The 24785-nt window shown below is 47.7% G+C and overlaps 1 protein-coding gene across 1 annotated transcript in view; it reads right to left on the bottom strand.

Annotated features, from left to right (window-relative positions):
- thbs4a (thrombospondin 4a) overlaps positions 1-24785 on the bottom strand; it is a 123734-nt gene that overhangs the window by 65794 nt on the left and 33155 nt on the right. Inside the window, exons 4-8 of the mRNA XM_038805576.1 lie at positions 19781-19883; positions 10254-10336; positions 6418-6469; positions 4654-4841; positions 4332-4469 (exon numbers count right to left, since the gene is read on the bottom strand). Coding sequence (XP_038661504.1) covers positions 4332-4469; positions 4654-4841; positions 6418-6469; positions 10254-10336; positions 19781-19883 — 564 coding nt within the window. The remainder of the gene's footprint in view (positions 1-4331; positions 4470-4653; positions 4842-6417; positions 6470-10253; positions 10337-19780; positions 19884-24785) is intronic.

Raw genomic sequence — 24785 nt, 5'->3', positions numbered from 1 at the left:
ACAGGTCAATCTCCCTATCGAATGTTGATGCCAAACTGTTGGCTAAAATCTTGGCCTCAAGGATAGAAGATTGTGTCCCACAGGTGATAGGGGAGGACCAGACGGGGTTTGTTAAGTGCAGACAGCTAACGGCCAACATTAGAAGGCTCTTAAACGTGATCATGATGCCCCCAGAGGGGAGGGAGGCGGTAGTAGTGGTCGTGATGGACGCATAAAAGGTCTTCGACCGGGTGGAATGGAACTATTTGTGGGAGGTGTTGGGGTGGTTCGGGTTTGGGTGGGGCTTTATTAATTGGGTCTTATTGTTGTACCAGGCACCGGTAGCGAGTGTCCGAATGAATCGGTTGATGTTGGACTATTTTAAATTGCACCAGGGGACTAGGCACGGATGCCCCCTCTCCCCACTGCTGTTCGCTTTGGCCATAGAGCCACTGGCGATGGCGCTTAGTGCTTCAAGGGACTGGAAGGGGTTGATATGAGGGGGGGGGGTAAAACACAGGGTCTCGCTATACGCCGACGACCTGCTCCTGTATGTTTCCGACCCGTGAGGGGGGATGAGAGAGATTATGAGGATCTTAGGGGAATTTGGCCGGTTTTCGGGGTATAAATTGAATATGGGGAAAAGCGAGATGTTTGTGATCCAGGCAAGGGGGCAGGAGAGGAGATTGGGAGAACTGATGTTCAGAGTGGTGGGAGGAAGCTTTCGTTATTTGGAAATCCAGGTGGCACGGGACTGGGGGCTGTTACATAAACTAAATTTGACCTGGCTATTAGAACAGATGAAGGAGGACTTTCGAAGGTGGGACATGTTCCCGCTGTCACTGGCAGGGAGAGTACAGACCATGAAAATGACGGTCCTCCCGAGGTTTCTGTTTGTTTTTTAGTGCCTCCCCATCTTTATCCCAAGGGCCTTTTCTAAACGGGTAAACAAGGTGATTTTGGGTTATGTGTGCGTGGGTAAAACCCCGTGAGTGAAGAAAGTGCTGCTGGAGCGTGGCCAAGGGGAGGGTGGGCGGCAAATATAGCAATTATTAGGAAGTGGGTAATGGGGGGGGGGGGGTTCGGTATGGGAGAGGAGGCATCATGCAAGGATACATGTTTGGGGGCATTGGTCACGGCATCTCTGTTGTTCTTGCCGGCCCGGTACTCCACAAGCCTGGTGAAAGTGGCGGCCCTGAGAGCCTGGGAGCAGTGGAGGAAGCGTGTGAGAGTGGAGGGAGCATTGGTCCAGGCTCCAATTTGTAACAATCATCAATTTATACCGGGAAGGCTGGATGGGGGTTTCGGAGATGGCAGAGAGCAGGGATTGCGAAGATGGGGGATCTAATTATAGATGGGAGCTTCCCCTGTTTGAAGGATGTAAAGGAGAAATTTGAACTGCTGGCAGGAAATGGATTCAGATATCTGCAGGTACGGGATTTTTTGCGAAGGCAAGTTTCGACCTTTCCACTCCGACTGCCACGGGGGATAAAGGACAGGGTAGTTTCCAGAATGGTGGTGGGAGAGGGGAAGGTTTCGGATATTTATAAAGAACTCATGGAGTCAGAGGAAATGCAGACAGAGGAGCTAAATTACAAGTGGGGAGATGAGTTAGGGGGGGGAGATCATAGATCATGATCACAGAATTTACAGTGCAGAAGGAGGCCATTCGGCCCATCGAGTCTGCACCGGCTCTTGGAAAGAACACCCTACCCAAGGTCAACATCTGCTCCTATCCCAATAACCCAGTAACCCCCACCCAACACTAAGGGCAATTTGGGATACTAAGGGCAATTTATCATGGCCAATCCACCTAACCTGCACATCTTTGGACTGTGGGAGGAAACCGGAGCACCCGGAGGAAACCCATGCACACACGAGGAGGATGTGCAGACTCCGCACAGACAGTGACCCAAGCCGGAATCGAACCTGGGACCCTGGAGCTGTGAAGCCATTGTGCTATCCACAATGCTACCATGCTGCCCTATATAGAGGCCCTAGATAGAGGCAGGTCTTTGGGCGGATGCATTAAGCAGTCAACACGCCCCCATCATGTGCCAGGCTCAGCCTGATTCAGTTTAAGATCGTTCACCAGGCACACATGACGGTGGACCGGATAAGCAGGTTTTTTGGGATAGAGGACAGGTGTGTGAGATGTTCGGGAGGGCCAGCAAACCATGTTCATATGTTTTGGGCAAGTCCAAAGCTTAGGGGATTTTGGAAGGGTTTTACAGATGTCATGTCCACGGTGTTAAAAACAAGGGTGGTGCCGAGTCTAGAGGTGGCGATTTTCGGAGTGTCGGAAGATCCGGGAGTCCAGGGGGTGAGAGAGGCTGGCGTCTTGGCCTTTGCCTCCTTGGTAGCCCGGAGACGGATATTGTTAGCGTGGAGGGACTCAAAGCCCCCAAATTCAGAGATCTGGCTTAGTGACATGGCTCGGTTTCTCAGACTTGAGAAAAAAATAAAGTTCACCCTAAGAGGGTCAATGCTCGGGTTCGTCCGGAGGTGACGGCCATTTGTCGACTTCATTGGAGAAAACTGTCAGCAGAGGTGGGGGCGCGGGGTGGGTGGGGAGTTAGATTATTGTTTAGAGGAGGTGGGACTTGCGAGGGAGGGAGGTGGTCTTTGCACTATGTTTATATTTGTATTTGTACTGTTTACTGTTATTATTATAAAATTATAAATGCCTTAATAAAATGTTTTTAAAAAAGAAATGGAAGAGCAAGGGGAAGAGAACAAACTTTTACAAGTATCTCAAAGTTTTAAAGCAGGCACCTGTTGCTATCCCATAGAGACTCGCTAAATTCTAAATCTACTTAGCTGTGAGCTAGAGAGTGAAGAAAAAGGTTACTGAAAATTTGCTGGATTTTTGTTAAATTGATGGTATTTTCATACGACCATTTAATAATCATTTGGTAGAACAGAACTTGAGTATTGCTGAAAAGGACATGTTGTCAAAGCTTTTCAGCTTGCACTCAGGACATTTGCAAGAATGCCAAATTGTAAAGGGAACAACAATTTACATTGCATCAGAAGAGAGCACTGGTTGGTTGACAAATGGATTCTGATTGATAGAGGCATTTATACGGAGAATGCACCAGTTAACTGATGACTGATAATTAACTGCCACGTTTTCTTTAAATTCAAAACAGGCAGGTTGACTCTGATTGGTCAAGGAATTGACCTGGGAGAATGAACCAGGGAATGGTTGACACCTATTTTGTGTCATTGAAAAAGGCACAATGTGTGTAAATTTTATTTTTGCCTGCAAAGGTTAGACCCCCGTGTATGAACATATGTTGCTTTTCAGTGATGGGCAACCAAGGCGAGTGAGTGTGCCACATGAGTGGCCCTCTTTCATCTCAGTGGGCCCCAAGATTGAAGTTGGGTATGTTCACTAACCATGAATAAGATTAAATACATTTAATACATGCTGAATATTTCATAACGAGTTATTGAAAATGCTTAATCATTTATATATGAATAGAACTGCAATCAATTTAAAATGGTAAAAACAAAACAAATATTTATACTTTGAACACAGAGGGAGCTGCCCTGCCCCAAGACCTGACCACCCAAGGAGCCTCCGATCACCTGGGCGACCCCCGCAGGTACTATTCTGCTCGGTCCCTGTTTGTGGGGACCAGTACAGAACAGCTCCTGGCCAGGGCCTCCTCGCGAGGCAGTAGATGCCGAGTGGCCATTCGATCCAGCAAAGGCAGAGATAAGTCAGCCTCTACAATCGCGAGGTCTCGCGAGATCTGATTAGATCTGGTTAGATCTCACGAGGTATCGGGAAGCACTGGGGAGGTCGCCCCCGGGATCTACTGGTCACGTCACATCACCATTCGGGCGCAACATGGCTGGTAACTCGTGCCCTTGATTTCTAATTTGTCCTTAACTCAGACTCTGTTCTTCATTTGTACCTCAATCTGCAAGGCTGTTCCCTGCACTCTTCTCTCATTGCTAAGCTAACTCCAATTCTTCACCCTTTCTTTACGCATATTCTACACTCTCTCCTGGTTAATTTGCCTCTTTTCAGTCTCATTCCCACTTCTCTTAATCTAAGTACTTACCTTCATTTGAACCCCATTCCCTATCTTCCTGAATTCCCCATTCTTCTGACATCCATCGTCTATATGCTACCTTGACTCACTCCCCCCTCCTCTCACTCTCACCTGCTCTTGACTCTTATTCCAACCTCATTCTTACTTTTGTGACACTTTCTCTTGACTTTCATTCCAACCACCTTTGACTCTCCCTCCCACTTCCTTCTCCCTCTCATTTCCTATACTCTCTCGGCACCCGATTCCCACATTGTTGTGTTTGTAAGTAAGGCTTCCATTGCTTACCTGTTTATTTTGAGTTGCATATTCCAATCCTATCCCTTGGATTCTCTTTCCCGTATAACCTGCTGGGCAATCCTCACACATGAAGCCGGGGAAAGTATTCACACAGCGAACTCCAGAAGAACATGGGCTCACCTGACACTTCAAGGGAAAATTGAGAATAAGGATCAATGCACAGAAATCAAGATTAGCCATTTCCAAGATAAATACAAGCAAAGATTTATTTTTAAAAATCTATTAATTTTGTTTAGCAGTAATGAAGAATGAAATTATTGCAAAATAAAATGTATCAAAATCCATCACCGCTTTTGCCTTTGTACTTTACCTCATCCACATCAGTACACCGAATTCCATCACCTACAAATCCTGCAGGGCAGGGGCCGCACCGGAAACCAATCTGAGTTTCAGTACATTGCACACCTCGGAAACAAGAGTGAGTAGTACATCTGGGTTTAGAAATGGTGGGGGTCACAGGGGGTTCAATTTCTTCCTCCGAGTCGATCAATCCATTCCCTAAAATAGAAAATTTGGGACTACAGTAATTGATTGGTGGAACTCCGTTACGAGTCTGCCCGAGTGTCAGATAAGCCACTTTACTTATATCGATGCTGCAAACCAGGTTGGTAGAAATATATTTGGCCTTGCTCCCATTTTTGTCGAAGCATAAGTGTCACAGATTGATGCTGAATGATGTTTGGATTTATGCTACGCTCCTCATATTGAAGCATCTCAAAGTGATTGGTGCACTGATCTTTCAAACCCCCTCAGCCACCCCGCCATGGCTTCCAGACCCCCCACACTACACTCAGCTAACCTCTTAGGGATGCCGGAACCCCCTCACCCCATCTTATATGTGGAAGGCACCCCAGGCCGGATCCCTGGCATGGGAAAGCTGGCAACCAGGTACCTTGGCACTGTGCCCATGCCAGCCTGACAATGCCACTCAGGCACCCTGGCAGTGTCAGTATGGTATTGCCAGGGTTCTTGGATCGCAGTGCCAAGGTGTCCGGGTGCCAGTGATAGTACCATGGTACCACTCTGCCCAGAGACCAACCACCCGGGGGTCTCGAATCACTTGGGAGACCCCGGGGGTCTCGAATCACTTGGGAGACCCCCCCTCCCCCGCCCCCCAAGGTGCCGTTACGCCTGGTCAACATTTGTGGAAACCAGTGCTAAACGGCGACCTGGCGAGGTCTCCCAGGTGAGGCCGTTAGAATCCAGGAGCCGGGAGGATGTGGCGCAGACAGTGAGGGCGAGATCCAGATCGCGACGTCTCACAACATCTCGTTAAATCTCATGAGGTGTTTTGAGCGTCGCGAATCTCAAGAGAGGTGTTACCAGGTTGGGCACGATGAGGCCAATAAATCCCGCCCAAAGGATCTGTTTGATTGACACTTCTATCGCTTTATAGTGAGATAATTCTTCTTCACGTTGTGGAAAGTAATGAATGATAATTTAAAAGTTTTTTTATACTGTCATTATTGAGTTTATTGGTTCTATTCAGGTTGTAATGGGTCAATGGGAATGGGAATGTTATAGCTTGGCCTGGGGTTGCAGTTCTATGGGGGAGGATGAAAGGGCTTGGCATCGGAGGCCATTGGCGACGGGTTGCAGAGTATAGCCTGACATGGGGGCATGAGGTTGCACAGATGGTGCATGGGAAGTGTGTAGAGGGTGCGGGGAGGGGGATGGGCTGGAGAATCTTTTACTTTTTCTGGGACTATGTCCAACAGCATCAAGGCGAGACTTTCAAACATGCCCATCTCAGCATGCAGCATCCCTGGTGACTGCCTCTGAACTTCTTCCCGGCTGGCCCAACTCCAACCTGTCTTTGCCCGAGGCAATGTCCATTCCACCTTTGTGGGCACTTTCTCCTGAGGCAGGCACATCAACCCACCAATTTTCCTGCCTCCTGCTGCACACCTCGAGGTTGAAAATCCAGGCCTATATCAGAGGTGTGCGGGAGAGGAGGTTTAAGAGGAGCAGTTGTAAAAGTACCCGAAGAGGTGAAAATCCCTTGACCTTCATATTAAATGTTATTACATTTCAAGGTTACAGTCAAAAACAGAAGAAACTTCAGAATGCTCACCACACGCCTGACACTCTGCAATGGTGTGACGCAGCAAAGTGGTTTCTGCCACCTGGAGAAACAAAATGCAGTTTTAGCAACATTAAAGTTCAAGTAATAATAAGATGGAGGTTGTTCTTCGGTAGAATTTTTCTGGGGATCAGGAGCAAGAGATCAGGCTTCGTTCTCCTGTTCCTGAGCTTTGTGCCACAGTGTGAAGTAATATTCGAGGCAAATCATAGGCTATCTTTCACCGACCTATTGGTGGCCAACTGAAGGTTGCAGCAAACCTCTGGATAGAATCATAGAATTTACAGTGCAGAAGGAGGCCATTCAGCCCATCGAGTCTGCACCGGCCCTTGGAAAGAGCACCCTACCCAAGCCCACACCTCCACCCTATCCCCCGTAACCCAATCCAACACTTTTTGAACACTAAGGGCAATTTAGCATGGCCAATCCACCTAACCTGCACATCTTTGGACGGTGGGAGGAAACAGGAGCTCCCGGAGGAAACCCACGCAGACACGGGGAGAACATGCAGACTCCGCACAGACAGTGACCGAAGCCGGGAATCAATCCTGGGACCCTGGAGCTGTGAAGCAACTATGCTAACCACTATGCTACCGTGCTGCCCTTCAACAAACTAACAAGGCTTACGTTGGGAGCTTTTCTCAGAGGCTATCGCTTGTTCTTGCAATTGTAGACAGGTCCAGTGAGTGTACTTTCTATCCCTTTTGCACTCCATGGGTGGTTTATTTAAGTGCATGGCCGCTTTGATTTTTGCTTGTACAGCGGTTTCACAAGCACGGCTGCTTAAAGGGGCCGAACTGTGAGCAGCCTGCACAGGGACAATGCAGCACAGAAGCGACAAGTACCAGCCTGAGCAAGTGAGAATGCAACCCTAGAAATGGCTGTGTGGAGCTTCCCTCAGGCAGCTTGCTGTAAGAGCTGGAGCTCACACAGTCCAATGACACATCATAAAATATCAGAGTTTTACTGTGAGATCAATTGCCATTTGAATTGAGCAATGGAGGCCCTCAATGATCTATGTACAACTGGTGGCTGTGGGTTTACTTACCTCTAGCCGTACGATTGGTGGAACTGTTGATTACTGGGGAGGGCGGGGGGGTCTCACATTACAATGGGGGAGGGGGAGGGAATGGTGTGTATAAGAGTATAGCCCCCCCCCCCCCTCTCTCCCCTTCACGATTATTCAACCATGGCTGAAAGAGGCAGAATACTGCACTACAGGCTTAACCTAGATACTTTGCTCCAGAAAACGGTATGCAAATCCTAGGCTAGTGCATATGCTGCCTCTTTAGAAATAATTTGCTGAAACAATTCTCACTGGCTAAAGTTCAAAATTCCTATCTTTGCCAATGTTGGTAAAGCTGTGAATAAACGTTGGCTGGAATTTTGAAGCCGTTGGGATTCCCTTTTCCACTGCACCCCTGCCGGCGGGTTTCTGGGCAGCATGGGGTGGTTTCAATGGGATGTTCCACTGGCAAGCGACGGGAAGGGAGAATCCCGCTGCCAGCAAGCGGCACGCTGTCAGGAAACATGCGGCGGGGAGTGGAGAATACCGTCCATGATATTCACCCCCTTCAAACCTCTTAAACCATGTGAGATTTACCCTCTTCACTTGTTCTGAAATTTTGTATTCACTGAGCACTGATCTTTCTTTCTCCCTTTAATACCCACTGATACCTTACCATTCGGCCATTACTGGCACCTTTCCTGCCATTAACACATCCTCTGTCCCATGACCCACACCATCTTTGTAGCAATCTCTCCGAGCTCCCACCAAACACTGATCTTCGACCCTGCTCCACCTCTTCTCCGATATATAACTTATCACATTTCTCCCTCACTTCGAGTTTTTTCAGCATTTTCTGTTTTTATTTTACAGTTCTAGAATCCGCTGTATTTTGCTTTTATTTACCCAGAATGATGCTGCTGACTGAAATTATCACCTTAAATATCATTTTTACCCCAGCCCTATTTTGTTGAGATTCGCCGTGATCCAGCCTTTTGACAAACACTCGTCCGGCAGCAGATAGCTGGACTTTGAGTGGGCCCGATCTGCATATTTGTAACAGCTTGGCACATTGCAGAAACTAGCTCAGTTTTCAGTTAGTAACACCTCCCAAAATAGGGACTTAGGTGCTGGTTAGATTTCCTGACGAAAGATGTTCTGGGAATGCACTCAGGAAATGAAATTGTGTCAGATTTTATGCCTCACTTAATCAGTGTTAAAAGTAACACATGGGAGAATTTTCAGCAGCATGTGTATCATCTTGATTTGCTCCTTCCTGTTATTGAACACTAATCATTGTATGGTTACAGCACTGAAGCAGGCCATTCAGCTATCCATGCTGGCTCTCTGCAAGAGCAACTCACCTGTTCCCATTTCCCCACTGTTTCCCCATGCAAAATGTTTTTCTCTTCAGGTGCGTTCCAATTCTCTTTTGAAAGCCATGATTCAATCTGCTTACTAATAACTTAATTCTGCACGCCAAGCTGGCCGCTTCTCTCTCCATCAGCTTCTATCCTTTATGTAAAAGGGTCAAGACCCGGGTAGTCACAAAAGAAGACCATCTACCAGATTCAAAGAGGGAAATGAAGGGTCTGCTCCCATGTGTTTGCACTCTGGGCCTCTGCTTTATGAGGCACGCAGCTGTCCTAATGTAAGGGGCTGAATGTTCGAGCTCCAGAGGGGTCGAGACAGAGGCGGACAGAGTCTGAATTTTAAAAATAATTAATTAATTAATTTTTAAAGGATGTGGGCATCGTTGGTTAGGCCAGAATTCATTGCCTATCCCTAATTGCCCTTCAGAAAGTGGTGGTGAGTTGGTGAATTAGAAGGCTTGCCAGTGTGAGAGCTTCCTGACCTCATTGCCAATGCCTTGGGTGATATAGACTGGAGCACAGGAAGGCCAGCTGTTCCAGCTGTCAGGCCGTCGATTAGATTTGTTAGGAACCTTGTGAAAGTAAAGTAAGGAGGCCGACTGGGATTTTCCAGTGGCCTCCAGTTTACAGAGGTGTCACTTTAACTGTCTGGAAGACTGTATCTAACGGCGGGATGCCAACAATCTTATCAGGCCTAGAGGTCCTTGTTATTGGCCTGGGTGGAGGTATATACAAAGGCTGCCCTATAAAGGGACTCCCCACCCCTCCCCAGTGGTGCCCTGGCTTTTTGTTTAGTATTTTCTATTGACATTTTAAGAATGTGGCTGAAAAGTCCTCCAGCCTCAAAAGCCTCTCTGTCACCCTTTGTTCGACAGGGAACATTTCTCCATTCCAATTAAGGGGCCATTCATGTTAAGATCGGGGGGGGGGGGGGGGGGGGGCAAGTGGCAGAGGCATGGACAGGGTCAATTTGGGGGACCACCAACATCAGAGGTTTCAATAACATCAGCTTCCCAGTACTGGTTCCTTCATCAATGAGAGTAGGCATATGAGGCAGCTAAACCATAGTTGGGGACACACTTGGGTGCCCAGGCCATAGATTGTACCCGGATCCTCAAAGATTTGTAAATGGTCTCCTTGCAAAGGGGGTCAGGAGGGCAGTTCTTTCACTTTACAATCTTAGATCACATACAGCCCATCATATTCACAACCTCCTCAGCAGGTGAAGACTCAACATGCATCTCTAGTTGCACAGGTACATGCCACGGCAGTCACAGTAAGGAATCTAGCTCATTGTTAAATCTGCCGGGGTCAGCGGTGGAGGTTGGTGGTGGGCACGACCCAGCACTTAGATTGGGATGTGGGCCACTTACAGACAAAGGGACCCCAAGCTGCTTAATGACATATTTTAAGGACAAAAAACTTGCAGAGTGGGAAATTTATGTTACCTGTTGTCTGAGAAGCTGTTTCATTTCTTCAAGTATCTTATTGAGTTGTGTCATCTGCGTAACCAAATGTTTTCCTGTATCACCTGCAATATAAAGAGAGTTGGTTATCTTGGATTCCTATTTGGGGTAGATACAGATGGAGCTCACAAAGAGGAGGATGATTCAGCCAGCCGTGCATAGTAATCTCCAGCCGCCTCCATCACAGCATCCAATTTCCACCAAGCCAATCAAAGCACAGTTCCAGCCTCGTTTAAAAAAAATAAACTGACCAATGCCTACATGTTTTTGCGTCCCCAGTTGATGTCATAACTGAACGGGAAGATCCCAGGATGGAACACCAGCTCGCAAGACAATGGGCGGGATTCTCCCTTCTGGGGACTAAGTTCCCACGCCCGCCGGAAAACAAGGGAGAATCACTTTGGACATTTTCCTCGAAGGTCCAAAGCGTTTCTCTGTTTTCAAGGGGGCTAGCAGGGCCCCGGCGTGCGTCCCGCAGCTCTGGCTGCTGGCGGGGCCCTGCAGTTACACCAGCGCCACTGGCCGTGGGTCCGCGCATGCACGTGGTGGCCACCGCGCAACATGGCAGAGCCCTACAGGGGCCCGGCACAGAGGAACATTGCCCGCCCCCTCCCCGCACCCCCGGAATGAGCCTCCAGTCGCAGGGCTGGCCACCGTGGAGGACCCTCCCCGGAGTCGGACCCCCCCCGTCCTGCCACCAGGATGGCCCCCGCAGCCAGAACGGCGAGGTCTCGATGGGTGGGACCACATGTGAACCATGTCGGCGGGACTGGGCCCGTCGGGCACGGAGAATCGCCACTTTCAATGGCCCTTGACCGGCGCCGCGTTGCCTGCGTGCGCTTGGCGGGTCTGCGGAGAATCGCGGAAGCGCCACCGAGCCGGATGTCCGGGCACGATTCCGGCACGGAGGGTCGGAGAATCCCGCCCTGTACCTTTTATTTATGTTCATAAATTGTGGCGGAACAGAGTCACAGGACCACAAATTAGTTTGAACAAGGAAAAAATATTTGTTAAACATGAAAAAATTGGATTATGTTGCAATACCACTTTATTCCCCCTTCGTTTAACAATTACACTCAATTTTTTGGATTAACACAGATTAGAAAGTACATCTTAATCTACAATAGTCTCATTAACACAAAGTTCATTTGACGCACAGTGGATGATTGTCGGCGAATCCATTCTCCCCTCACCTGAATGTATGTGTATGTCTCCTCGAATCTCTGCCCCCCTAGGTGATTGTCACATGAGAGTTTCCAAACTAAACTCCAAAAAAAATTAAAATCTTCTCTCATAATAATGCTTTTCCTGAGTGGTTTGCATTCCAAAATCCAGATCAGGGCCGGCATTCTCCCCTACCAGGCGGGGCGGGGGGTCCCGGCGTGTTGGAGTGGCGTGAACCACTCCGGCGTCGGGCCGCCCCAAAGGTGCGGACGTCTCTGCACCTTTAGGGGCCAAGACCTCACATTGAAGGGCTAGGCCCACACCGGAGTGGTTCCTGCTCCGCCGGCAGGCGTGAACGGCCTTTGGCGCCACGCCAGCAGGGGTCGAAAGGACTTCGCCGGCCGGCGTAAGTCCACGCATGCGCCGGAGCGTCAGCAGCTGCTGACGTCATCCCGGCGCATGCGCAGGGGAGGAGGTCTCTTCCGCCTCCACCATGGTGAAGACCATGGGGAATGCGGAAGAAAAGGAGTCCCCCAACGGCACAGGCACCCCCCCGGGGTCAGATCGCCCCGCTCCTCCCCCCAGGACCCCGGCACCCGCCCGTGCCGCCAATCCCGCCGGTAAGGTAGGTGGTTTAATCCACGCCAGCGGGAGAGGCTTGTCAGCAGCGGGACTTCGGCCCATCGCAGGCCGGAGAATCGCCGCGGGTGACCCGCCGACCAGCGCAGGACGATTCCCGCTCCCGCCGAATCTCGGGTGGCGGAGAATTCGGGATATGACGGGGGCGGGATTGCGCCGGCCCCAGACGATTCTCCGACCCGGCGGGGGGGGGTCGGAGAATCCCGCCCCAGGTTTTTCAAATTATACTTTTAAACAAAGCTTCCACTTTACTTTTAACAGTGAATCCAGCCCAAGATTTTATATCATCCCCTTTTAGATTTCCTTTGTCTTAACTGATATTACACAACTCTTCGATCCAGGCACCAGTTTCCATAGTTTTTTTAATTTTTATTTTTATTTTTTATAAATTTAGATTACCCAATTATTTTTTCCAATTAAGGGGCAATTTAGCGTGGCCAATCCACCTACTCTGCACATTTTTGGGTTGTGGGGGCGAAACTCTGTCTGTCTTTATTTAACAGTGATCTGTTCCCGTACCTTTCACTTCAGACTTCTTGGAAACTTCTCTTCATTTCTCTAGTTTCCATAACTAGCTGCTCTTCAGGTCTCGGCATTTGTTTTCTTAAGCATTACTCTACAGTATGGCTTTTCTTCTAGAAAAGCTGAGAGAGATGTTCTCTCTCTAGCCTTCCACAACTGCTTCAAGCACAGCTGTGAGAGCTGCCTTCTCTTTCACTGCCTATCTTCAACTGAAATAAAAGTAGCTAAACTAAAACTTAAAGGTTGTTTATCTTACAAGACCCCAGTTGCTAAGCAAGACCCACAGGCTTATGCCTTTATTTATTCTTTATGCCGTAACACTCTCGAAGCAAAATAGACAGTTGGAAGTTTATTTATTCTTTGTGCCGTAACCCTCTCTAAGCACAATAGACATTTGGAAGTTAACCAGCCCCCATGCATGAAACTAACTATAGGTTTTATCCTTCCAGACACAGAAACAAAGAACAAAAGAACAAAGGAATTACAGCATAGGAACAGGCCCTTTGGCCTGTTGCCTATTTTCTAAGGTCTGCTTCTCTCTGTTCCCTGTCCATTCATATATCTGTCCAGATGCATCTTAAATGATGCTATCCTGCCCGCCTCTACCACCTCCGCTGGCAAAGCATTCCAGGCACCCACCACCATCTGCTTAAAAAATTTCCACGCACATCTCCCTTAAACTTTCCCCCTCTCACCTTGAAATTGTGACCCCTTGTAATTGACACCCCCACTCTTGGAAAAAGCGTGTTGCTATCCACCCTGTCCATACCTCTCATAATTTTGTAGACCTCAATCAGGCCTCCCCTCAACCTCCGTCTTTCCAATGAAAACAATCCTAATCTACTCAACCTTTCTTCATAGCTAGCACCCTCCATACCAGGCAACATCCTGATGAACCTCCTCTGCACCCTCTCTAAAGCATCCACATCCTTCTGGTAATGTGGCGACCAGAACTGCACGCAGTATTCCAAATGTGGCCTAACCAAAGTCTATAACATGACCTGCCGACTCTTGTACCAATGCCCCATTGGGCGATATTCTCCCCCCCCCCCCCCCCCCACTCCGCCGGGTGAGAGAATCGCCGGGGCGCCCTGCGAATCGCACCACTCCGTCCCGACCCCCGCACGTGATTCTTCCACCCCCCCCCCCCCGAAACCAGCGGCGCGCAAATCGCACCGGGCCGCTCGGAAAATCGCCGCAAACGGCGAGCAGCGATTCTCCGGCCCGCATGGGCCGAGCGGCCCGCTCCGACACGACAGGGTCCCGCAGGCGCCATCCACCCCTGGGCGCTGCCGGTGGGAACTCTGCGGGAACGCTCGGGGGGCGGCCTGTGGGGGGGGAGGGGGGCTCTTTCACCGGAGGGGGGGACTCCGAAGGGGTCTGGCCCGCAATCGGGGCCCACCGATCGGCGGGCTGGCCTCTCCACCCCTGGGCCTACATTCCACCGCGGCCGGCCCATGAACACCCATGCCATATGGCGTTGGGGCTGGCGCATATAAGAAGTTCCCCGCGCATGCGCAGGATGGCGCGGCCCAACTGCGCATGCGCAGGATTGAGCTGCCACAGCTGCGCATGCGCGGGTTGGTGCAGCGCCCATTTGGTGCCGCGTACAGAGTCTGGAGCGGCGTGAACCACTCCAGCGCCAGGCTGGCCCCCTGTGGGGGACAGAATAGGATGTGCCCGGGCCCTGTTCGCGCCGTCGTGAAATGCGACGGCGTTCATAACGGCGCGAACACTTGGCTGCCATATCGGAGAATCGCCCCCATTAAATTAAACTCACTTAAAACTATACCTTTTTCTAATGTTTACCCATAGAAATCTAATTCTCTTAAAATTACTTTTGTTTTCCAAGCAATGTTAGTTTTTAGTTGAAACAAAGGACTGAATTTTCATTTTGGGACCCTCATGTAAGGAGCATTTTGGAGCATTGACACTGCACAGCTTTGCACCTGACTTTGGAATGCAATTTTGACGGATATGGCCAATCATTTTGAAGGATATGGCTACAGGACATGCTTGCTATGCAATTAAGCAGGTGGGAACACCACCACTGGCAAGTGCACCACCAAACCACACACTATCCTGACTTGAAACTACATCGCCGTTCCTTCACTGTCGTAGGTTCAAAATCCTGGAACTCCCTAACAGCACTGTTGGTGTACCTACACCACAGGGACTGCAGAGGTTCAAGAAAGGAGCTCACCACCACCTTCTCAAGGGCAATTATGGATAGGCAACAACGCTGGCCTAGTCAGCAGCGCTCACATCCCATGAAAGAATAAAAAATAACATGTCGCTTGTGGGCGGGTAGTAATTTCTCCTTTATCGCTACAAATCTGCCTCAACGAAAATGGGCAGAGGCAGGAACATGTCGGTGACTCAGCACACCACTCTCCAATCTTAATTTGCCATCCATCCAGCCTTCGGTACCGCCTCTGATGTGATTTGAAAATACGGCCCTTGGAGTTTTTTGAATCCGGTATTTACAGTGCTCAGAATGGAAACATCGGATAAATTACAATAGAGCAGCTAAGTTCACCTGCTGTGGCATTCGACTGAATTGCATCACCATTTCCTGGAGCCTCTTTCTTTTGTCGTGCCGTGAATTTGTAGCAGATATGAATGAGGAGCCAAAACCTGAATCTTCACCCCTCATTTCTGTTAATTGATCCACATACATGACATCTTTTTTAAAAAATTGGTAATCTCTTTGTTCTATTTTTGCTGGAAAAATGTTCCCCTCAATAATACATTAACAATACCTTAATAATATTGTTGCTCTATGGGAGCTTTGAGGATAAAGACAGGTGATGGTCACTTTTCTTTCGGTTAGGGTATGGAGGGATATAGAACAAAGGTAGCTAAATGGAGTTGGGATACAGACAGCCTTTACTTAATTGTTTTTCTTTATTCATTGCCCATCTGTGACGGTATTTAAGAGTCAATCATGCTGCTGTGGGTTTGGAGTCACATGTAGGCAGACCAGGTAAGGACGACGGATCTCCTTCCCTAAAGGACATTAGTGATCTAGATGGTTTTTATGACAATCACCACTCATTTCACGGTCATCATTAGACTTTTAGTGCCAGATTTTTATTGAATTCAAATTCCACCATCTGCCCTGATGGGATTTGAACCAGGGTCCCCAGAGCATTGCCCAGGGTTTCTGTATTACTAGTCCAGTGACAATACCACTATATCCCCTTGAATGACTGAACAGACTCAAAGGGGCTAATTACCATCTTATACCTTCCCTCAGCTGCTGAATCACATCCTCCATGCTGAACACCAATTGGAAGAAGCACTGAGGGTACCATGGACACAAAGTGTACTCTGGTTTTGGATTTTATTTTAATGTCCATCATCAAGACTGGCTGGGTAGCACCACTACCAATCAAGCTATCAAGGTGTACGACATATCTACCAGACTAATCCTGCAGCAGGTGGTGAAAGAACATGAGGGAAAAACCTGACTGACATATTTCTTCCCAATCTACTTCTCTCAATGGCATCTGCCAAAGACAGTGGCTGCACAAAGGAAGGTGGTTGTGGTTGCTGGAGGCCGATCCGTTCAGTCCTGGGTCAACAGTTTCCCAGGGGAGTGTCCCAGGCTCAACTATCTTCAGCTGCTTCATCAATGACCTTCTCCATTGTAAAGTCAGAAGTGAGGATTGCTGCTGATGCTCACACAATGTTCAAAGCCTGAGAATCAAGAGGGAGGCCTGAGTCAGATTTCTTGCCAGTGGGATTTCTTCGCTCGATTGTCCTCGCCCCTACCAATGACATCTTGGGGTTCATGCCATGAAAGGTCGGGAACCCCATTACCATACATTAACATAATTAGCGGGCCTCCCCATTGTATCACATTCCCCCCCCCCCGCAATGTAAGGATGTAGGGATGTCTCACAATCCACTCAGGACAACAAACCAGGCTGCGTGCGATTCAGTATAAATCACAGTCACCTTTCAGTAAACAGGAAGCAACAATGCACGAGAAAGATGTGAAGGGTCAGAGAACAGGGAAACATGGTTTTTACCAGTTATCAGTTGTGGACATTCAATGACCAAGGTGTTATAAATATGCCATTGCAAGGGAAAATAAGGCGTGACATTTATGATTCGCAAGAGACCCATGGATAGCAACACATATTTAACAGAGCTTATCTTTAAGCATGCTATGTAACCTGTTAAGTATGTCATTCTGACAGTGTGCTAAATTAAGAAACAACTTGAACTCACATACGTGGGCATATGACGATGAAGGATGTGTAACAGCCCAGAAAACCACGGCACTTCTCAAGCTAACAGATGACTGGTCAATGACTGGTGAGTATCTGATAAGTGGTTTGAGGTATTTGCATAGGTCTGATGCCTTTGCATGTATAATGTGGCAATGAAAACCAGCTTTGAGTAAATAACACATTCACTTATACAATATACACAGAGAATGCTGGATAAACTGGTTTGGTAGCATCTGCGGAGAGAGAAACAGAGTTAACGTTTCATGTCCATTATGGCTCTTCTTCAGAACTGAAGAGGGGTAGAAATGCAATGGATTATGTAGTTGGAGAGGGGGGTGGAGGAGGTGGGGCAGAATAGAAGGTCAAAGATAGGTCGCTCAGGAGAGATTGACAAAGATAAAGTGGGTGTTAATGGTAGCATTAAAGGCTAAAGAAGCGCTGATAGTGGCATAAAGATAACAGAATATATTAATAGGAGAACAATGGTCAATGCTCTTATATCTTTCTGATTCTCTTGTGTTTTTATCCACAGTGTTTACATCCATGCTTATGAGTTTCTGATGCATTGTTTTCCTGAAGTTACACTTTCTCTGCAGCAGGGCATTGGACTGGTTAGTGAACCTGACATAAAAAGATGATAACCACCTCTGCTCCTAAGGCCATATGAAAGAAAGAAAGAAGACCAGGTGCATTCATATAATTGGAACTAGCTGAGGCATTCCTTCCTATTAGAATGTTCTGGTGTTTGTGGCCCAAGTATGAGGCTCATTTCATTGGGCCACTCTCACTTCAGGTCAGAAGGAGGCATCCATCCCCAAATCAGGACATGAGCATAACTGAGGCTAATACTTTGTGCAGTGCTTGAGGGAGTGTCTTTCAGGTAATAAGTTAAATCTGTGTCAATGCAGGTGGATGTACAAATTCCTCGCGAAACTTGGGAAATTAATCCCATTCTCTCATTTGGATTCCTGGGCGCCCGGCTAACTTTTGATCTGTGATTCAGGCTTTCGAAGTATTTTTTTCCATATCTAAACATTTCTTAAATGTTGTGAGGGTTCCCGCTTCTACTACTCTTGCAGGCAGTGAGTTCCAGATTCCTACTACCCTCTGGGTGAAAAGGTTTTTCCCTCACATGCTCTCTAAACCTCCTGCCCCTTACCTTAAATCTGTGTCGCCTGGTTATTGGCCCCTTCACTTAGGAAGTACCTTCCTATCCGCCCTATCTATGTCCCTCATAATTTTATACTTCTGAATCAGGTTCCCCCCAAAGCCTTCTCTGCTCCAGTGAAAACAACCCCAGCCCATCCAGTCTCTCTTGGTCACTGAAACGCTCCAGCCTCGGCAACATCCTGGTGAATCTCCTCCGCATCCTCCAGTGCAATCACTTCCTTCCTGTAGTGTGGTGACCAGAACTTTGGCTGTGTGGTTGTTATGAGGAAGAAAGGTGTCAATATCAACAGTGTGGTCAGATGGGCAAATAAATGGCAAATGAGATCCAATCCAGAGAAGTGTGAGATCATGCATTTGGGGAGTACAAAGAAGGCAAGGGAACACACAATAAATGAGAAGCAGAGGGGAACAGAGACCTTAGAGTGCACAGATTTCTGAAGGTAGAGGGACAGGCTGATAAAGTGGTCTCGAATGCATGTGGGATAATTTCCTTTATTGACTGAGGCTGAGGGGAGAAGTGCAGGGAGATTATGCTCGAACCGTATAAAACACGAGTTAGTCTGCAGCTAGAGCACTGCGTCCAATTCTAGTCACTGCTTTACAGAAAGAATGTGATAGGACGATGTGAAGGGTGCCATGTAAAAGAATACGGCCAATATAAAGGGTTACAATAGTAAAAGAGTTCATTTCAAAAGAATTTTTAAAGATTCAACTTTTTTAAAGGGCAGTGCCTAACTATACACCCTGGCATGTACAGACCAGGGTCTTTTATAGAAATAGGAAAATCCCCAATGAGAAAGATACACAACCAAAAACTGCACATCAGCACATTCTGTAGCAGACTGACAGGAAAGAGAATTGGATTGGATTGGATTTGTTTATTGTCACCTGTACTGAGGTACAGCGAAAAGTATTTTTCTGCGAGCAGCTCAACAGATCATTAAGTACATGGGAAGAAACGGGAATAAAATAAAATACATAATAGGGCAACACAAGGTATACAAAGTAACTACATAAGCACCGGCATCGGATGAAGCATACAGTAGGATTACAAAGTATACAAAGAGTACCAAGTAGGATTTGATCAAATGAGTTTATACTGATAATTTTAGCCCACTCTCAACTAAAATTTTACAACCGAAAACTGTGTTATAATCTTAAAAACGGAGACTCCTGACTGACAAAAACTAACCACCTTAGTCCTCACAAGTTTGAGGAATCATCTGAGGGATACTCCTGATCTGGGACTGTCCTGAAAAGGTGCCGGGATGATAATTCACCGCAACAAGGGAGGGTTACGAGGAGATTTACGAGGACGGCTTCAGGACTGGAGAAGGTTAGCTATGTGAGAAGGTTGAATGGGCTGAGATTGTTTCTTTTGGACCAGAGGAGACTGAAGAAAGATTTAATTGAGGTGTCATAAAACTATGAGGGACCTAGATAGAATGGATAGGAAGGAGAGATCTGTCAGCGGACATCTAGAGCCATGGGTGGTGGATCTCAATGGTGGGAGAAGGATTAGAGGGGAGTTGAGCAATTCTTTCTCCCAGATGGCGGTGAAGTCTGAAACTCACTACCTGCGAGACAGAAACACTCATCACCTTAAAAACACTTGAGATGCTGTGATCTACAGGGTTAGGGACAAAGAGCTGGAGAGTGGCATTAGAGTGTTTAGCTCTTAGCCAGCACAGACTCAATGGGCCATGTTTCTACGTTTCCTGGATGGCAGGTCCTCACCGCTGCTTGTGAATATCATTCTGTTTGCCAGCTTACCTGTAATTCCAGCAGAATCACTTTGCTGTAACATGCACTCCTGCAGTGCTGCTACTTTAGAGATAGGCCCTCCAAGAACAACTTTCATCTCCTGAACAGCATCCTGCAAAGGTAAAACAAAAAAGTGGATTTTCAGTAAAATCTGAAATGATATATTTTCAAGTGATGGCTGCATCTCCTCAATATGTTTATGGTATGATACAATAGGAATTGTAAAATAAAACACATTTGTAGCTACAAGGAAAGGGCAAGGTGGGAGGGGAGGGGGTTCAGATGTGCCAATTGCACAACACAGGCAATCTGGGTTGAATGGTCTCCTTCTGCGATATTCTCCTTCTCCTATACCAAAAATTAAATTGGTCTAGTGATCATCACAGTGGATAAAAGAAGCGCTTTGTTGACCCTAGAGTCATGACAGCCACAGAAACCTGCATCTTCACACTTGCAGGATGAGAACTCAAAGTATCGTCATGCTGAAGACAACACAGTGAATGCCAAGGTTGGGGGAGAGGGCGTGGAGAAATTAAGAAAGGGGGGTGGGGGGTGGAATTGCGTGTAGAAGGCATTTTGGACAAAAGTAGTTTTGAGTAGGTTTGTGATAGTGAGGAGGGAGGTGATAAAGTGAAGGTAACTCTGCGGGGACATTCCAGACAGCAGAACCAAAGTCACTGAACCATCATCAGTGGTCGAGAGAGGACAAGTGATGGAGGGCAACATTGGCCGTTTCATTGGCAATATTACTGCAAGGTCTGAGCCTTTGTGCTTTAACTTGCAGAGAGGAGAGGCCCAGTTCTGCACTTTATTCCAAAGTAGTATGCACAATTAAAATAAGGGGCGTGATTTAACAGAAATAAAACAGAGTCCCATGTCTGCCGCGTTTAGTTGGGTGTTTCCGGGGTTGGCAGCGCCGAGAACGGCCCCGCTATTGAAGGAGCTCTGCGTCATTTTTGGGCCAGCCTGGCAGTGCCACCTGGGTGCCACCCAGACAGTGCCAGGGTGCCCAGTTGGCACTGCCAGGCTGGCCCAAAAATGATGCTTGGATGTATTTCAGCCCGACCTGGTGCTTCATCAACATAAGTGTTGGCTGCCCTCCTCATAATTTTAAACCTTTCAAGTGTTCTGGTAAAGACCGATACAAAGTATTCATTTAATATTGGGCGGCACGATAGCACAGTGGTTAGCACTGTTGCTTTACAGCACCAGGGTCCCAGGTTCGATTCCTGGCGTGGGTCACTGACTGTGCGGAGTCTGCACATTCTCCCCGTGTGTGCGTGGGTTTCCTCCGGGTGCTCCGGTTTCCTCCCAAAGCCCAAAGATGTGCAGGTTAGGTGGATTGGCCATGCTAAATTGCCCTTAGTGTCCATAAAAGGTTAGGTGGGGTTGCTGGGTTACGGGGATAGGGTGGAGGTGTGGGCTTAAATGGGGTTCTTTCCAAGGGCCGGTGCAGGCTCGATGGGTCAAATGGCCTCCTTCTGCACTGTAGATTCTATGATTCTATACCTCAGCCATGCCCCCAGCCTCCATGTGTAAATCTTATTTGTGGTCCCTACTCTTCCTTTTAACACCCTTTTACTAGTTACATACCTATAGAAAACTTTTGGATTCTCTTTTATGTTAACTCCCAGTCTCTTCTCAAACTTTCTCTTTATTTCTCATTTACTTTTTCAATTCCCCTCTGGACCTTCTCACATTCAAACTGATTCTAAGTGATATTATCCATCTAATATCGGTCATAAGCACACTTTTTCTTCTTCATCTTCATCTTTATCTCTTTTTGTTATTCAGCGAGTTCCAGATTTGTTTGTCCTACCTATCCCCTTTGTAGGAATATACAATGACCATGGCCAAACTATTCTCTTCCTCACAGCTAGTCCATTATTACATTTCTTTGATGTAACTTTTTTCAATGGATGTTCACTAAGTGTTCCCTATCAAAGAACTGGACTGGAAATGAACAGGAGCTTGAGGTCCGGGGACAATTATGGAGTATGATGTTTATGGTCATGTCATTCTTCCCAGTGAGTGCTACAGGAAAGTGAAGCAATGACACCACCTGGTGGTAACAACTAAAGTGCAACGTTGTACTGGCGATTTCATCATAAAATGACAACTGTTATTGCTCATATGGCAAAAGGCCAGTTTGTGCGAAAATAACTCAAATGTGTTACTTAACTCAAATGTGTTACTTAAAAAAAATGGTATGCTCTTTTAGGCTTTCCCTTCCGAAATGCATGTTATTATCCTTTTGGATCTTCATACACAAGCTATGGATCCTGTTTGGATGTAGCCAGAGAACAATCAGAAGGGTGAGTCACTGTAACATTTCCACCCACATATCTCTCCAGCCTCGCTCTCTTTCTTCTACCCTGGCACATAGGAAGGGGGGAGAGACTCGCACTGGTTTCCTGCACAAAATGGGCATCGCCAACAGTAACGTGATGCACCCCCAAGATATTGGTCTGGTTGAAATTGGACCTTGGGTTTCCTCCGGGTGCTCCGGTTTCCTCCCACAAGTCCCAAAAGACATGCTGTTAGGTAATTTGGACATTCGGAATTCTCCCTCTGTGTACCCGAACAGGCACCGGATTGTGGTAAGTAGGGGCTTTCCACAGTAACTTCATTGCAGTGTTGCTGTAAGCCTTCTTGTGACAATAAAGATTATTATATAAAAAAAGAAAGGCAGCTAACAATGGGACAGATTCAATTTGCCAACAGCTCTGTATTCCCAACAGCACCAGAGGTGAGTCGTGGCCATTCCTGGGGCTACAAGCAGTCCCGAGAAAGAACTGCAAATGAATGCCGGGGGCTGGATTCTCTGTTTTTGGGAATAAGTCCCCACGCCGTCTGGAAGATTGTGGTCTTTTATGCCAGGCAAACTGATATCAAAAGGCCATGGATTCCCCGTTTTGTTGGGGGCTAGCAGGGAGCCAGCATAGAGCTCGCAGCTCTACCTGCCGATAAGGCCCCTAGCACTTCCGGGTCAGAGGCCGCGTGTGCTCCATGGCACTCAGACCGTGGACCTGGACGAGCAAAATAGTGCCCCGCATCGGCCGCTCCCTTGCCCCGGACCACCCGCCCACATTGCCCCCGGCCCCAAATGAAGACCTCCGATCGGCCCTCCCCCGACTGTGGCGGCCCCGGACTGAGTCCGCAGCTGCCACGCGAGGATCGCGGACGGTGAGACCACATGAGTCCCAAGCCGTCGGGAATTCGCTCGGTCGGCAACGGAGCATCGCGGGGAGGGCCTCAGGCAATGGCCTGGGGTGGTGGATACTCGGCGCAGCGTACTCCATGAGTACGCTGATTTTCGGGGGTGGGGAAGTTAAAAATCAGTGCCGCTCCAGATTTCGGCACCAAAGCGGATTCTCCGCCCCGTCGCTGAACGCAATTTTGGCATCGAGGGATGGAGAATCCAGCTCTGGAACTCAGGTAAATCCGGGATTGGGCAGGCACGGCGAGGGGTGGCGATGGGAGTGGGGACAGGGGTGGGCGGGGAAACAAACAGGGGGTATAAACATGGGAGGTATGCCCCCAATGGACACAGAGGACCCCCAAAAGAGGTACCCTCCCCTTCCCTGCCCACCAGCAGCTCTTGCAATGAAAGCTAAGCCCCTTCAGTGGCAGATAATTGCTCACTTAAGGGACCCAGTAGACCTAAGGGCAGGCAGGTTGCCTGACTTAACCGTGTCTCCTGTAATATGGGGGAAATATGTTAGGTATGGCTGGGAAGGTGGTGGGCTGGCCACGTGCTTATTTTATGTGCTCCCCACCTTCAAATGTACCAGTAGGAGGGGGGCTGCAAAATTAACCCTTTTGTACTTAATGCAACAACATGGTGCCATTTCAATTCAGAAAAATAAATAAATACAATTTGGTGCCACACCAACAACATAAAGCACACTTTTAAATCCATTGAAAGTGCAGTCCAGCCTGACACTGTCAGTGCCTGAGTTGAATTATGAACATTGGGCCTGATCTCAGGTTTTGGGTGGTGTTAATCAACCATTTGAGCTTTGCGAACATGCTTTAATCCATCTGAACAGCCAGCCTAAGCTACAGCCGTGTAGCGTTTTGCACTGTCATTTCATATGGTTCCAATCCCGACCTATCATCTGGAAATAGTAATTGACGAATTACCATTCATGTCTCATTTCATTATTTACGACCTATTAAAAATAAGGAACAACATTCGGAATCTGTTTCTAACTTTCAGGCATTCAGACCCTGTAGACATTTTCCAGCAGTAATTACTCCTGATTACTGCCTACGTAGAGCGTAGCCCTGTTAAAATGAATTGCAGCTGAATTTACTGCCAGCTGTAAATTGAGGCACCCAATCAGATTACACATGTAGTAAGCAGTCTAATTTAACAAGCAGGAAATGAGGCACTTAACCTGTAAAAGATAAAAGGGTAATTCACCCAGCCTTACTGAGTTGAAACTCCAAGGCTCCAATTATGAAAAGCACACGTTATGGGAGTCTGAGACAAGTATGGATGTTGGACGACTGAGTGACAAGAAGGATCAGCTTTTCCTATACAGGGAGTGGTCTCTGGAATCTACCGACAAACAGCAAGGAGACTAGGAGGTTGCACAGTGAGCCACCAGGAGCTCTTAGCAAGTGATCCACAAACAAATTTGAAAAAACTACAAAAGACAAGACAGGGCGGATGGTGACCAGTTGGAAAGAAGGCTCATCAGGAAAACCCAGCGGTTGAGAGCTTTTAGGAGATTCTGACACAAGTGTTATTTTCTGGAAATTATTGAAGAGGTAGCTAAGCGTGCAGTCAAAACAATGCTGATATCTATTAATGATTCCTTTCTACTACGCAGCCCAAAGATGTGCAGGTTATGTGGATTGGCTATATTAAATTGCCCCTAGGTGGGGTTATGGGGAAAGGGCGAGGGATTGGACCGAGGTAGGGTGCTCTTTCAGAGAGTCAGTGCAAACTCAATGGGCTGAATGGCCTCCTTCTGCACTGTAGGGATTCTATGATTTCCTTCAC

The sequence above is a fragment of the Scyliorhinus canicula genome, chromosome 8 (genome assembly GCF_902713615.1).
Source record: "Scyliorhinus canicula chromosome 8, sScyCan1.1, whole genome shotgun sequence".
NCBI classification, from domain to species: domain Eukaryota; kingdom Metazoa; phylum Chordata; class Chondrichthyes; order Carcharhiniformes; family Scyliorhinidae; genus Scyliorhinus; species Scyliorhinus canicula.
Note: the sequence above shows the minus strand (reverse complement) of the source record. Positions and strands in the feature narration are given on the sequence as shown.